Source organism: Hyperolius riggenbachi, chromosome 2, assembly GCF_040937935.1.
Source record: "Hyperolius riggenbachi isolate aHypRig1 chromosome 2, aHypRig1.pri, whole genome shotgun sequence".
NCBI lineage: Eukaryota > Metazoa > Chordata > Amphibia > Anura > Hyperoliidae > Hyperolius > Hyperolius riggenbachi.
In genome coordinates this window covers 101,108,510-101,120,033 of record NC_090647.1, presented here as the reverse complement: position 1 = coordinate 101,120,033, position 11,524 = coordinate 101,108,510, and the positions used below count along the sequence as shown (strand labels likewise).

General features: G+C 49.7%; 1 protein-coding gene across 2 annotated transcripts in view; it reads right to left on the bottom strand.

The window, feature by feature from the left end:
- The window catches only part of ATP7B (ATPase copper transporting beta), a 164,105-nt gene that overhangs the window by 103,920 nt on the left and 48,661 nt on the right, over window positions 1–11,524 (bottom strand). The window contains exon 1 of one of the 2 annotated variants that reach the window (XM_068267124.1): window positions 9,581–10,864. The exons of the other annotated variant lie outside the window; for it this stretch is intronic. Coding sequence (XP_068123225.1) covers window positions 9,581–9,799 — 219 coding nt within the window. The 5' untranslated portion in view covers window positions 9,800–10,864. Of the gene's footprint in view, window positions 1–9,580; window positions 10,865–11,524 lie in introns of those variants that run through there. 2 annotated transcript variants of the gene reach the window in all.

Genomic DNA, 11,524 nt, shown 5'->3' with positions numbered 1-11,524 from the left:
ATCAATCGGGATGATACCACTTCTTGACTAACTTAAAGAGAGTCTGAAGCGAGAATAAATCTCGCTTCAGACCTCATAGATAGCAGGGGCATGTGTGCCCCTGCTAAAACACCGCTATCCAGGCCCGGCCCTAGACTTTTTGCCCCCTGAGGCAATTTTTAAAGAAATCGCCGCCGCCCCCCCCCCCCCCCAAGCCGTTGTTGTGGGGGGCCGCCCGAGCTGGAGGGGATAGCGGGCAGGAAGGGGGTATTGGGCCTAGCGGCGGGGAGGGGGGGTCGGACCCCCCCCCCCCTCCCTCGCCTGGGTCCCCGTCCTCCGCTCCCCTCCAGCTTTAAAAAGGTCCGTGCTGTGGCTGCAGCTATTCGTAAGAGGCAACGGGCGGGGATTACTCACCTCTTCCTCGTTCCAGGCCAACGTGCGCTCCACTGACGTCACTTCCTGCGGCGTAGCAGCTGGAGGAGAGCGATGGACGGGGGACCCAGGCGAGGGAGGGGGGGGTCCGACCCCCCTCCCCGCTGCTAGGCCCAATACCCCCTTCCTGCCCGCTATCCCCTCCAGCTCGGGCGGCCCCCCACACACATGGACGGGCGGGTGCCGCCCCCCCAGAAGTGCCGCCTGAGGCAAAAGTTTCACCCCGCCTCATGGGCGGGCCGGTCCTGCCGCTATCCCGCGGCTTAACGAGGGTCCCTTCACCTCCAAATCCCCCTCCGTGCAGCGGGGGAGCGCTTCCTGGTTGGGGCAGGGCTAACCGCCGCAGCCCTGCCCCACGCGCGTCTGTCAGCGCGTATCTCCGCCTCTCCCCCGCCCCTCTCAGTCTTTCTTCACTGAGAGGGGCGGGGGAGAGGCAGCGTTGCGCCGCTGATAGACGCGACTGGAGGCAGGGCTGCAGCCGTTAGCCCTGCCTCCAGGAGCGACCAAGTCTGCAACCAAGTGTCGCAGTGGGGGGTTTGGGGGTGAAGGTACCCCCGTTTAGCGGTGCGATAGGCGGTTTAGCAGGGGCACACATGCCCCTGCTAACTATGAGCTCTGAAGCGAGATTTATTCTCGCTTCAGAGTCTCTTTAAAAAAATAAGAGTAAGCAAGCTTTCGCCTTTATAGCCTTCATCGTGCTTCAATCCTGTTTGCTTACAAACTGATAGAACATAAGCAAACAGGATTGAAGCCCGGCGAAAGCTATACAGCCGAAAGCTTGCTTACTCTTATTCTTTTAAGTTAGCCAATAAATGGCATCATCCTGATTCTAAGCTTCTTGCTTTTACTGATGACTAACACGGTACGATACCCTATTTACAGTATAGTACAGGCAGAGCATCAGCACAGAAGTCAGGAAGCCGGCATTGCTTATTAGAGAATAATGATGGCAGCCTCCATATACCTCTCACTTCAGGTTCCCTTTAAACAGGGTGCAAGTTTTTTCTGCACATGAAATAACACATTAGTTATAACCAGCCCATTGATTTACATGGGCTGACCGAAAGCAATTTAAAGCTTTGCATCATGGAGAAGGAAATACTAGACTCTGATAAAGGCTTATGATATTACATCTTTATTACATCTTTAACACAGCAAGACTGAGGGATCTACCATAGCCAACCACAAGTCTTGTGTTGAGATTTGCTGTGAAATGTTGTCTACGCACGTGACTAAAGTCAGCTGCAGTGGCTGATAATGACCGCCTCAGCCGTCAATAAAGAGTGTGTAGGGCAGCCCCCGAATGCCGACCCCCAAACAATCCGCCCGATCTACTCAGCCGAACGACAGCCAACTTGTTTGAAGACGCCGCTCCCTTGCCCGCAGGGTGACGTCATGGTCCCCTCATAGCTACAATTTGCGTCATCAGATACACAGCTCATACGCTTCTGTATTGGCCAGCTCAGTGATATCGCCCCAATGGGTGACATTAATCACAGGCGTGTGCACACCTTTATACAAACAGGGAAAATACCATTGCAAAGCACACATTTATGTGAGTACTGTAACGCTTTTCTCTATAGTGTTTTCTACCAGTGCTGCTCAACAGGATACCGGATATCCGAATAGACTCGGATATCCGAACTTTTTAGGCCTATCCGATCGGATCCGGATTCCGGATAGCTGGATGGGAATCCGGATAGCTCTATGCGGATAGTTGGTCTCATAACCCGGATACCCGCGGATACCGGTCGGATATCCGAATCCGGGTGCTGTAACCATGGACATTATGTCCATGACGTCATTCAGCCAATCAGAGCGCTCCCAGCCTAAGCCCAAGCACCCAATCACAGAGGAGAACCTTGGCCAGTCCCTCCTGTATATAAGGAGGGGGCCATGTTAAGAATCTCGTCCTTGCTTTGTGACTGCCACTGTGATAGGTTGTCCAGTGTGTTTGGCTGAAGCAAGTACATTATCCAAGTGATAACCCAGCGTTTTAACACTAAAACACCTTCTGGTTTTACTGTTGTACTGTGTTGTAGTTAGCTTAGCTAGTCTGTGTAATTTGTTAGTGTCAGTCAGTCTTGTCAGTCAGTCTTTCAGCTGCAGCAGCTGCGCTGCCTGTGCCTGCTACTAGGTCCTGTGTCTTTGTGTGTGCTGTGTCTGTGTGCACACACTCCAGGCTCCTTGCTGCTGGCTGGGCTGCTATTACTACTGCTACTGTGGTTTTGTATTGTGTAGTTGCAGACAGTGCTAGTACTACAGATTATTGCTGCTGTGCTGCTGCTGACTGAGTGAGCAGTGTCAGTGTGTTTAGTTGTTGTACTCCTGTCTGTCAATCTGCTGATCATTTCCAAGCCCGCCGCCAATAATAAAAGTGCACCAAGTACCCCACACACATCATCTGTGACGTCGACTCATCAGTGACAGTGAGTCTTGTACAGTACTATGTCTGGCACTGGCAGTGTGAGACGGGGGAGGGGAAAGGCCGGAAGGAGAGTGAGCAACATTACGGCCTCTGGCAGCAGTTCTGCCGCATCAGGCATTCCGCCGCTACCCACTGGCAGTCACGCTGCAGAGACGCAGCACCGTGTTGCGTCCATTTTCAAGCAGGGTCAGCGGCGCAGATTGGAGGAGAAGGACGCCGCGTCTGTGATGCAGCAGATGGCGCATGACGAGGAGCAAGCCAGTGACAGTGAGGCCACCACCACCACCAGCCCTAGCCCTAGAGAAAATATTCTCTGCAAAATTGGCTTTTCAGAAGAGTCTGAGATGCTGACAGTAATTGTTGGGGGGGAGCCCGTCCATGATGTGTCAGCAGAAGAGGAATTTGATGCGGGCTCATCATCCCAGCAGTTTGATGAAGGGGAGTTTGATGATGAGGTGAAGGACCCGGACTACCAGCGACCGGAGGGGCATGTCAGCTCTGACTCTGAGGAGGAGGAGTCAGTGGGTCTGGCACGCAGGTTGAGCATTTCAGGGATTGGCAGGAGCAGCAGTGGGCATGGAATACGTGACCCGCAGGCTGCTGCTCCATCTGTCAGTGGCACGACTACCACCAGCCGCACCACTCAACCCCAGGCCCTAACCACCACCGGCAGAAAATCCACAGCAGCATCCCGTTCTGAGCCACGTAAGGGAAAACACCAATCCCCAATATGGCAGTTTTTCCATCTGCCCTCACTGGATAGCAAGTATGTTACGTGCAAATTATGCCATGTGAAGCTGAGCAGAGGGTCTCACCCCTCCACTTATGGCACCTCCAGCTTCATAAATCATCTGGGCAATAAGCACAAACCTGAGCATCAGGAATTCAAGAGGCTGAAGGAAGCTGGCGCTGGCCCTTGCAGAGGTCAGAGCACTATAACAACCTTTGCCACTCCTGCTGACACTGAGGCCTCTTCAGGCAGCCAGTCCTCCTCAGTGGTCTCCTCTGTTCCCTCCTCAGCTTCCCGTGCAAGCCTAAAACGCCCCCACCACCAGACCCTGCTGAGTGACTCTTTTGTGGTCAGGGCTCAGCCTCCCGGCAGCCGTCGCATACGCCAGCTGAACGGCTTGCTGACACAGGCCATGTCCTCCCAGCTCCTCCCGTACTCGTTTGTGCAGGAGGGGAGCCGGATGCGTGCGCTCCTGCAGTGCGCAGCGCCGGATTGGCCAATCCCCAGCCGGCACTACTTTGCACGCAAGGCCATCCCAGCACTGCACCGCTTTGTAAAGGCCAACGTGGAGCGTGGGCTGGATCATGCGCTTGGTGCGCGCGTCCATGTGACAATGGACTCATGGAGCAGCCGCTTCGGGACAGGCCGCTATTTGTCCTTCACCGCGCACTGGGTCAGTTTGGTGGAAGGGGGTGAAGAGGAGACAGCAGCATCATCACCCCGGTGGGTGGTGCCACCCCGCAGCAGGGTCAGGGGAAGTGCAGCAGCTTCCAGCTCTGATCCGGTTCCATCCGCCGCCAAACAACCCCGCCTCAGCAGCAGCGTGAAGGCCCACCACTGCCAAGCGCTGCTGCAGATGGTCACGGTGGGCAAGAACAAGCTGACGGCAGACCACGTCTTGGCCAAGCTCCGAGAGCAAGAGAGCAGTTGGCTGACCCCCAGAGGCCTCAGAGTCGGAGAGGTGGTGGCCGACAATGGGGCAAACTTGGTTGCCGCCATCCAGCGGGGAAACCTCACCCACATCCCCTGTCTGGCCCACGTCCTGAACCTAGTGGTGCAGAAATTCCTGCACACCTACCAGGGGATGAACACTCTTTTGGGAGCGGCAAGGAAAACGGTGGGTCATTTTCGCCGCTCGGGTGGTGCCACAGCGACCCTTACAGCCGTGCAGCTGGAGCTGAACCTCCCACAGCACCGCCTCATTATAGACGTTCCAACACGCTGGAATTCCACCCTGGCGATGTTGGAACGTCTGGTTGAACAGAGGCGGGCTGTCAACCTGTACCTGGCCAGAGCCACCATGGATGCCAACTTGTTGGGGACCGGCACCACCCACCTCCCAGACATCATCCGCCCTGCTGAGTGGGGAAAAATGCAGCTGGTGTGCTTTGTGCTGGCACCCTTCCTGGAGGCCACCAACATGGTCAGCCGGGACCATGCGTCGCTGTGTGAGTGGGTGACCATTGTGTGCATGCTGGACAAGGCCCTCGATGCTCTGCTGGAAGTGGGAGAGGAAGCCTTGATCCAGCAGGAGCAGCAGCAGCACACTTCACAGTCCACCTCTGTGCAGCAGGAGGAGGATTCGGAGGAGTTGGAGGAGGACTTGGAGGAGTTGGAGGTCCCTGACCTTGAAGAGGAGGGGGCACAGCGGAGTGCAGCTGCAGTAGTGCGGGGGTGGAGAGAGCAAGATGAGGCTCCGGAATCAGAGGAGGACGACAGCACTGTCAGCGGTGCAGAATATCATAGGTCAGCAGAGATGGCAGCCCTCTTCCCTATGGCAGCGCACATGCTGCAGTGCCTGCGCAAAGACCCAAGGGTGAAGGAGATGAGTGCTCGGGAGGACATCTTGATCACCCTGATGCTGGACCCACGGCTGAAGGGGAAGCTGGCTCAGTTCCTGCCTGTAGGAGGAGACCCTGTGCGCCGAATCAGGGACTTGCAGCGGATTCTGGTTCGGCGCTTGGAGGAAGCCTTCCCCCGGACTCCCACCCCCCCTGCTGTCTCAGTCCAGCCAGCACAGCAGCAGGTGCCTGCATCCAGCATCAGCAGGCGCCCAACAAACCTGCTGTCTCTGACAAAGGCGCTCTATGCCACACCAGTACCGCTGCCTACAGAGGAGGTGCCTGCAGCAGCATCCGGCTCTCAAAGCCAGAACCAGCACCTGACCCGGATGGTGGCCGATTATATGGGGTCCTATAGCGGGCTTGACACCGACACCCCTGTGGACCCCTTGGAGTACTGGGTGAAGCACCTGGATATCTGGGGCGAGCTGGCGCAATACGCCCTGGAAGTGCTGTCCTGCCCGCCTTCCAGCGTTATGTCGGAAAGGTGCTTCAGTGCGGCCGGTGGCGTGGTCACTGAGAAGCGCTCTTGTCTGTCAGGCCAGTCTGTGGACAGACTGACTTTTTTAAAGATGAACGAGGCTTGGGCAGTTGGTGAGTTCCTGGCCCCTGTTGTTGGCAAGAGGGGGAAATGAAGTGGCTGAGTGGTAATCACTATGCCTGGCCTGCTTAACCACCCTTTACCACCACAACCTCCTGACTCCATCTTCATGAAGCCAGGTTCTTATTTTTTGAACTGTGCCGTGGTACCTGCCATGGTCAGCTGTGTAATTTTTTTGGAGGTGTCTGTGCTGTGCGAGTTGTGGGGCCCCAACTGCGGCAGTACGACCGACCGCTTCCTGGAACCTCTCCTAATTTTTTACTGTGCCGTGGTACCTACAACAGTGCCATGGTCAACTATGTAAACACAATAGCTGTGTAATTTTTTTTGGAGGTGTCTGCTGTCCGAGTTGTGGGGAGGCCCCAACTGCGTCAGTACGACCGCTTCCTGGAACCTCTCCTAATTTTTTACTGTGCCGTGGTACCTACAACAGTGCCATGGTCAACTATGTAAACACAATAGCTGTGTAATTTTTTTTGGAGGTGTCTGCTGTCCGAGTTGTGGGGAGGCCCCAACTGCGTCAGTACGACCGCTTCCTGGAACCTCTCCTAATTTTTTACTGTGCCGTGGTACCTACAACAGTGCCATGGTCAACTATGTAAACACAATAGCTGTGTAATTTTTTTTGGAGGTGTCTGCTGTCCGAGTTGTGGGGAGGCCCCAACTGCGTCAGTACGACCGCTTCCTGGAACCTCTCCTAATTTTTTACTGTGCCGTGGTACCTACAACAGTGCCGTGGTCAACTATGTAAACACAATAGCTGTGTAATTTTTTTTGGAGGTGTCTGCTGTCCGAGTTGTGGGGAGGCCCCAACTGCGTCAGTACGACCGCTTCCTGGAACCTCTCCTAATTTTTTACTGTGCCGTGGTACCTACAACAGTGCCATGGTCAACTATGTAAACACAATAGCTGTGTAATTTTTTTTGGAGGTGTCTGCTGTCCGAGTTGTGGGGAGGCCCCAACTGCGTCAGTACGACCGCTTCCTGGAACCTCTCCTAATTTTTTACTGTGCCGTGGTACCTACAACAGTGCCATGGTCAACTATGTAAACACAATAGCTGTGTAATTTTTTTTGGAGGTGTCTGCTGTCCGAGTTGTGGGGAGGCCCCAACTGCGTCAGTACGACCGCTTCCTGGAACCTCTCCTAATTTTTTACTGTGCCGTGGTACCTACAACAGTGCCGTGGTCAACTATGTAAACACAATAGCTGTGTAATTTTTTTTGGAGGTGTCTGCTGTCCGAGTTGTGGGGAGGCCCCAACTGCGTCAGTACGACTGCTTCCTGATACCACTCTGATGTTGATTGACAGCCATTTTTTTTTTGGGGGGGGGGATTTTAAGTCCACTCCCCACATCATCAGTGTTTCCCTTTTCACAATTATGATGCTACATGCCTCATATACCCTAAAAAACCTTTTTAAAGCAATTTAAAGGCCACTTCCGGGATTAAACACGGATATCCGAATCCGATCGGATACTAGGGTCGGATATCCGAATCGGATTCGGATCGGAAAATTTTGAATTCGGATATCCGATCCGGATCGGATAGCGGGGTATCCGGATCCGAATCGGATCCGGATTTTGAAAAGGGGTATCCGAGCAGCACTGTTTTCTACTGTACAGAAATGCTTTCATTCAACACAAATGACCGCAGGGCTTGGTTCAGTTAGGCTACTAAGGAACAAATCTGAATGTGGAAAAAATTGACTTTTTATAGGCCTTCTGGCTATTTTTTCAATGGAGCGGCAGGAAAACAGACACTGACCGACAGCTTAAATACTGTCAGCAATAAATAGTGTCTCTGCTTATCTCTATTTAAATAGCAGTAAGTCAGCTGGCTAAAGAGAGTGAATAAAACTTCTGCAGTTGATAATTCTAGAAATACATACAAATATGTTTAACTATTAATTTATTTCAAAAAAGCTACGCATCTCCCCCTGCTCCATAATCCTAGTATCCCAGCATACAGCCTGATATTCTTAAAAGAATTTGGAGCCCCTAAACATGGTGCTTTTTTTCCTTACCAATACCAGCCCCTCCTACATGGTCCATAACATTGGTGGTACCATACAAATCATCCCTCAGTAAAGCATCCTTATTAAAGGAGATGTCTGGATTTAACTATAAATCCCCTCTTCCAGGAAATTCCCCCACATGCTCTACACAAGTGGCCAAAGGGTCAGTCGGAATCACTAAGCATAATAAAACATTCGATCTCACCCAGTGTGCATTGGTTTCCTCTGGGTAAGGGCACCGCCTTTGACATGGGAGACCAGGGTTCGAATCCTGACTAGAATCAGTAACTGTTCAGTGAGTGGCTCAAGGCAAGACTCTCTAACACTGCAGGGTGGTCTCTTGAGCGTGTCCCAGTGGCTGCAGCTCTTGAGCGCTTTGAGTCCGACAGGAGAAGAGCGCTATACAAATGTTCAATTATTATTATTATTATTATTAATAAACTAACTGCTTTCCCCACAAACTAACTCTAGACTATTGTAGGAATACTAGGTCCAGTATGGTATGAACAGTACATTGGTAGCTCCTCTGAGAAACAGCTACTGACATGAATTACTCAGTGTACTCTGTAAAGATCTGCAAAATATATAAATACATACATAATAATAATAGTATGTAGTAATTGGTAAATATTATTTTAAAAGCCATTTTCCTAAGGTGTAAAAGAGAAATCACACATGTAAGTTCTGTTGTGAGTAATCTATCTAATGCTGGGAATACACCATACAATTTTCTGTTAGATTCTTCTGTTAGATTTTCTGTTATGCTGGGTTTACACCATACAATTTTCTGTTAGATTCTTCTGTTAGATTTTCTGTTATGCTGGGTTTACACCATACAATTTTCTGTTAGATTCTTCTGTTAGATTTTCTGTTATGCTGGGTTTACACCATACAATTTTCTGTTAGATTCTTCTGTTAGATTTTCTGTTATGCTGGGTTTACACCATACAATTTTCTGTTAGATTTACCTGCCAGATAGATAAAGTTCACCATGTTGGAAATGTATCTATCTGCCAAACAATTAGTCATTGTTCTACTCAGCAGGAGATAAACAGAAGACAATGCACCAGAGATAATGACCATTCTATACAGAAAATAATCTAATTATGCATTCTAACAGAAGAATCTAACAGAAAACTGTATGGTGTAAACCCAGCATTAGAATGCATAATTAGATTATTTTCTGTAGAGAATGGTCATTATCTCTGGTGCATTGTCTTCTGTTTATCTGCTGCTGAGTAGAACAATGCCTAATTGTTCGGCAGATAGATGGTAAGATAGATACATTTCCAAAATGTTGAACTTTATCTATCTGGCAGGTAAATCTAACAGAAAATTGTATGGTGTATTCCCAGCATAAAGTAAGCTACAGCACATTGCTCATAGTCCTTGCTTTCCAGCTGACATAATATAGGAGCCCCCAGTATTGGCAATCACAGCCAGAACAGTGGTAAAACTTAGGAGAGGACACCACACTTCCAGAAAGGTAAGAACTGATGGGTAGGCTACTCACTACCACATGCAGAGAGGGAAACATGACTGCACACTCACTAACCTGCTCCTCAGAGGCTTCTGGCTCTCCTCCACCTGCCACAAGCTGACAAGTGTCTTCATCCTTCTTCTGAGGGTCCTCCGAGAGGGAAGACCCACACACCAAGCTCGGCTGTCCATCCTGTAGTTTCCGGTAAGATTCCAGCTCTATTTTGTCTTTTCCTTTCCTCTGCTCACTTTCTATATTTACACCAACATCAATACTCTCCTTAGCTACAATCATTTTTTTCAAGTAATTAAATAAAATATTTAGCAATAAAAAAGTCTAAACAACTTCAATGTGAATGAGCGTGGTCCGCTGTCTGATGCATACAACGTTATCAATGATCTCTAGTCCCAGCCTTTATTGGCTCCAACGCTCTGCACTCAGCTGTTCACACACTCCTATTATTCCTATTTCTTCCTATGAGTTAGCATGCCTGCCTCTGTCTGCACACTGCCTGACTGCTGAGCACAGCCCTATCAGCCCTTATATGCATATCAACTAATAGCTGTACTGAGATCACACAGACTAGGCTGGACCCAACGCTCTCCTCGTGTGCAAACCACAACACAGCACTGATCAAGCACCACAGAGTTTTGTGCCATTACACAGGTCATTCGCTGTTACTGTTATTGCCACCAGGCACACAATACTATCCCTAGCATTATTATTATAGTAATGTAATAAATACCTTTCAGTAAAAGAACATCTGTTGTGAAAGGAATAGAGACTGATATTATTGCCATCCATTCAAATATATAGTAGAATCCCTTTATAATAGACTCCAAGGGACTGGACAAAGTTAGTTTACTGTATCAGAAGTTTACTACATCAGAAATTGTCATACTCAAGCAAATGAAGTTTACTATACTACTGTATCTTCATTCAGTCAGTAATTGGGAGTCATTTTTCTCTTTTCAATGTTTCAGCAAGTGAGCAAAGACAGCGACTAAGCTAGATCAAAATGCCCAGAGTTCAATATGCAGAGATTTGCATGCAATAATCATGCAACAGCTTGCACAGGAAGCATATATGAGAGGTTCTGATTTCCCTGGATGCATGCTTGCCCCAGGCCAGTGACTGAATAACTACTGAAGCCAAACTACTGTATCAGCTTTACACTCAGGCTGTTGGTGGAGACTTCACTAAAGTCATATTTTAGGTACTTTTTTATAAAGAAGAGGATGAAAAATGTATATCCAAAAGCAGCAAACTGTCAGGATCGCTGAGTAAACATATGCAACCTTCTCTCCCTACTTCTTACCCTCTTCATTCTAAAGAAACCCCATCCTTCCTACGCAAGTCATTTAGTAGTAACTATAGTAAAACGATAAAGGTCATAGGTGGGTGGGGCTTATTGCAGTCCCTGCTGCAGCCACATCTCCCTAGCAACTGGAATCCTAAGTATTGGCTCTCAAACACTAGAGTGCAATGGCTGTGGAAGGTACTGCAGTTGGCCCCATATCCCATGATATGGACTGTGTCACCACGGTTCCACGTGGCCTGGCACACTGCTCAGCCGACATCTTGCAACAAGATAAAAGGAGGCGAGTATGAAGGAGCTGCAGGCTGATGGTGGTGTGGGCTTTGCCAGCACTGATGGCCCAAAGCCAGAACTTTGCAATATATTTTTAATGTACTCTTTTATAACGGTATATCTATGACAAGCAGTTATAAAAGTACCTAAACTAGAGCTTTAAAACGAGGTTAGCAAACATCTCCATATTTCTACTAGTTTCCTACTTTCCAGTTTCCTACTTCTGCCATTTTCAGTACCCAAGAAAACCTGAAACATTATGCCAGGTGTATTACATATTAGTAAACTCTTGTTAAGCTTGGGGGTGTAATCTCCACAGTCAGCATACAACACATAAGCTGACGTGAAGGAGGTACACACACCAGCACAAGGGATCAGGATATCCCCAGTTTAGTGGAGGAGAGGACTGACTCCAATAGGAGATTGTG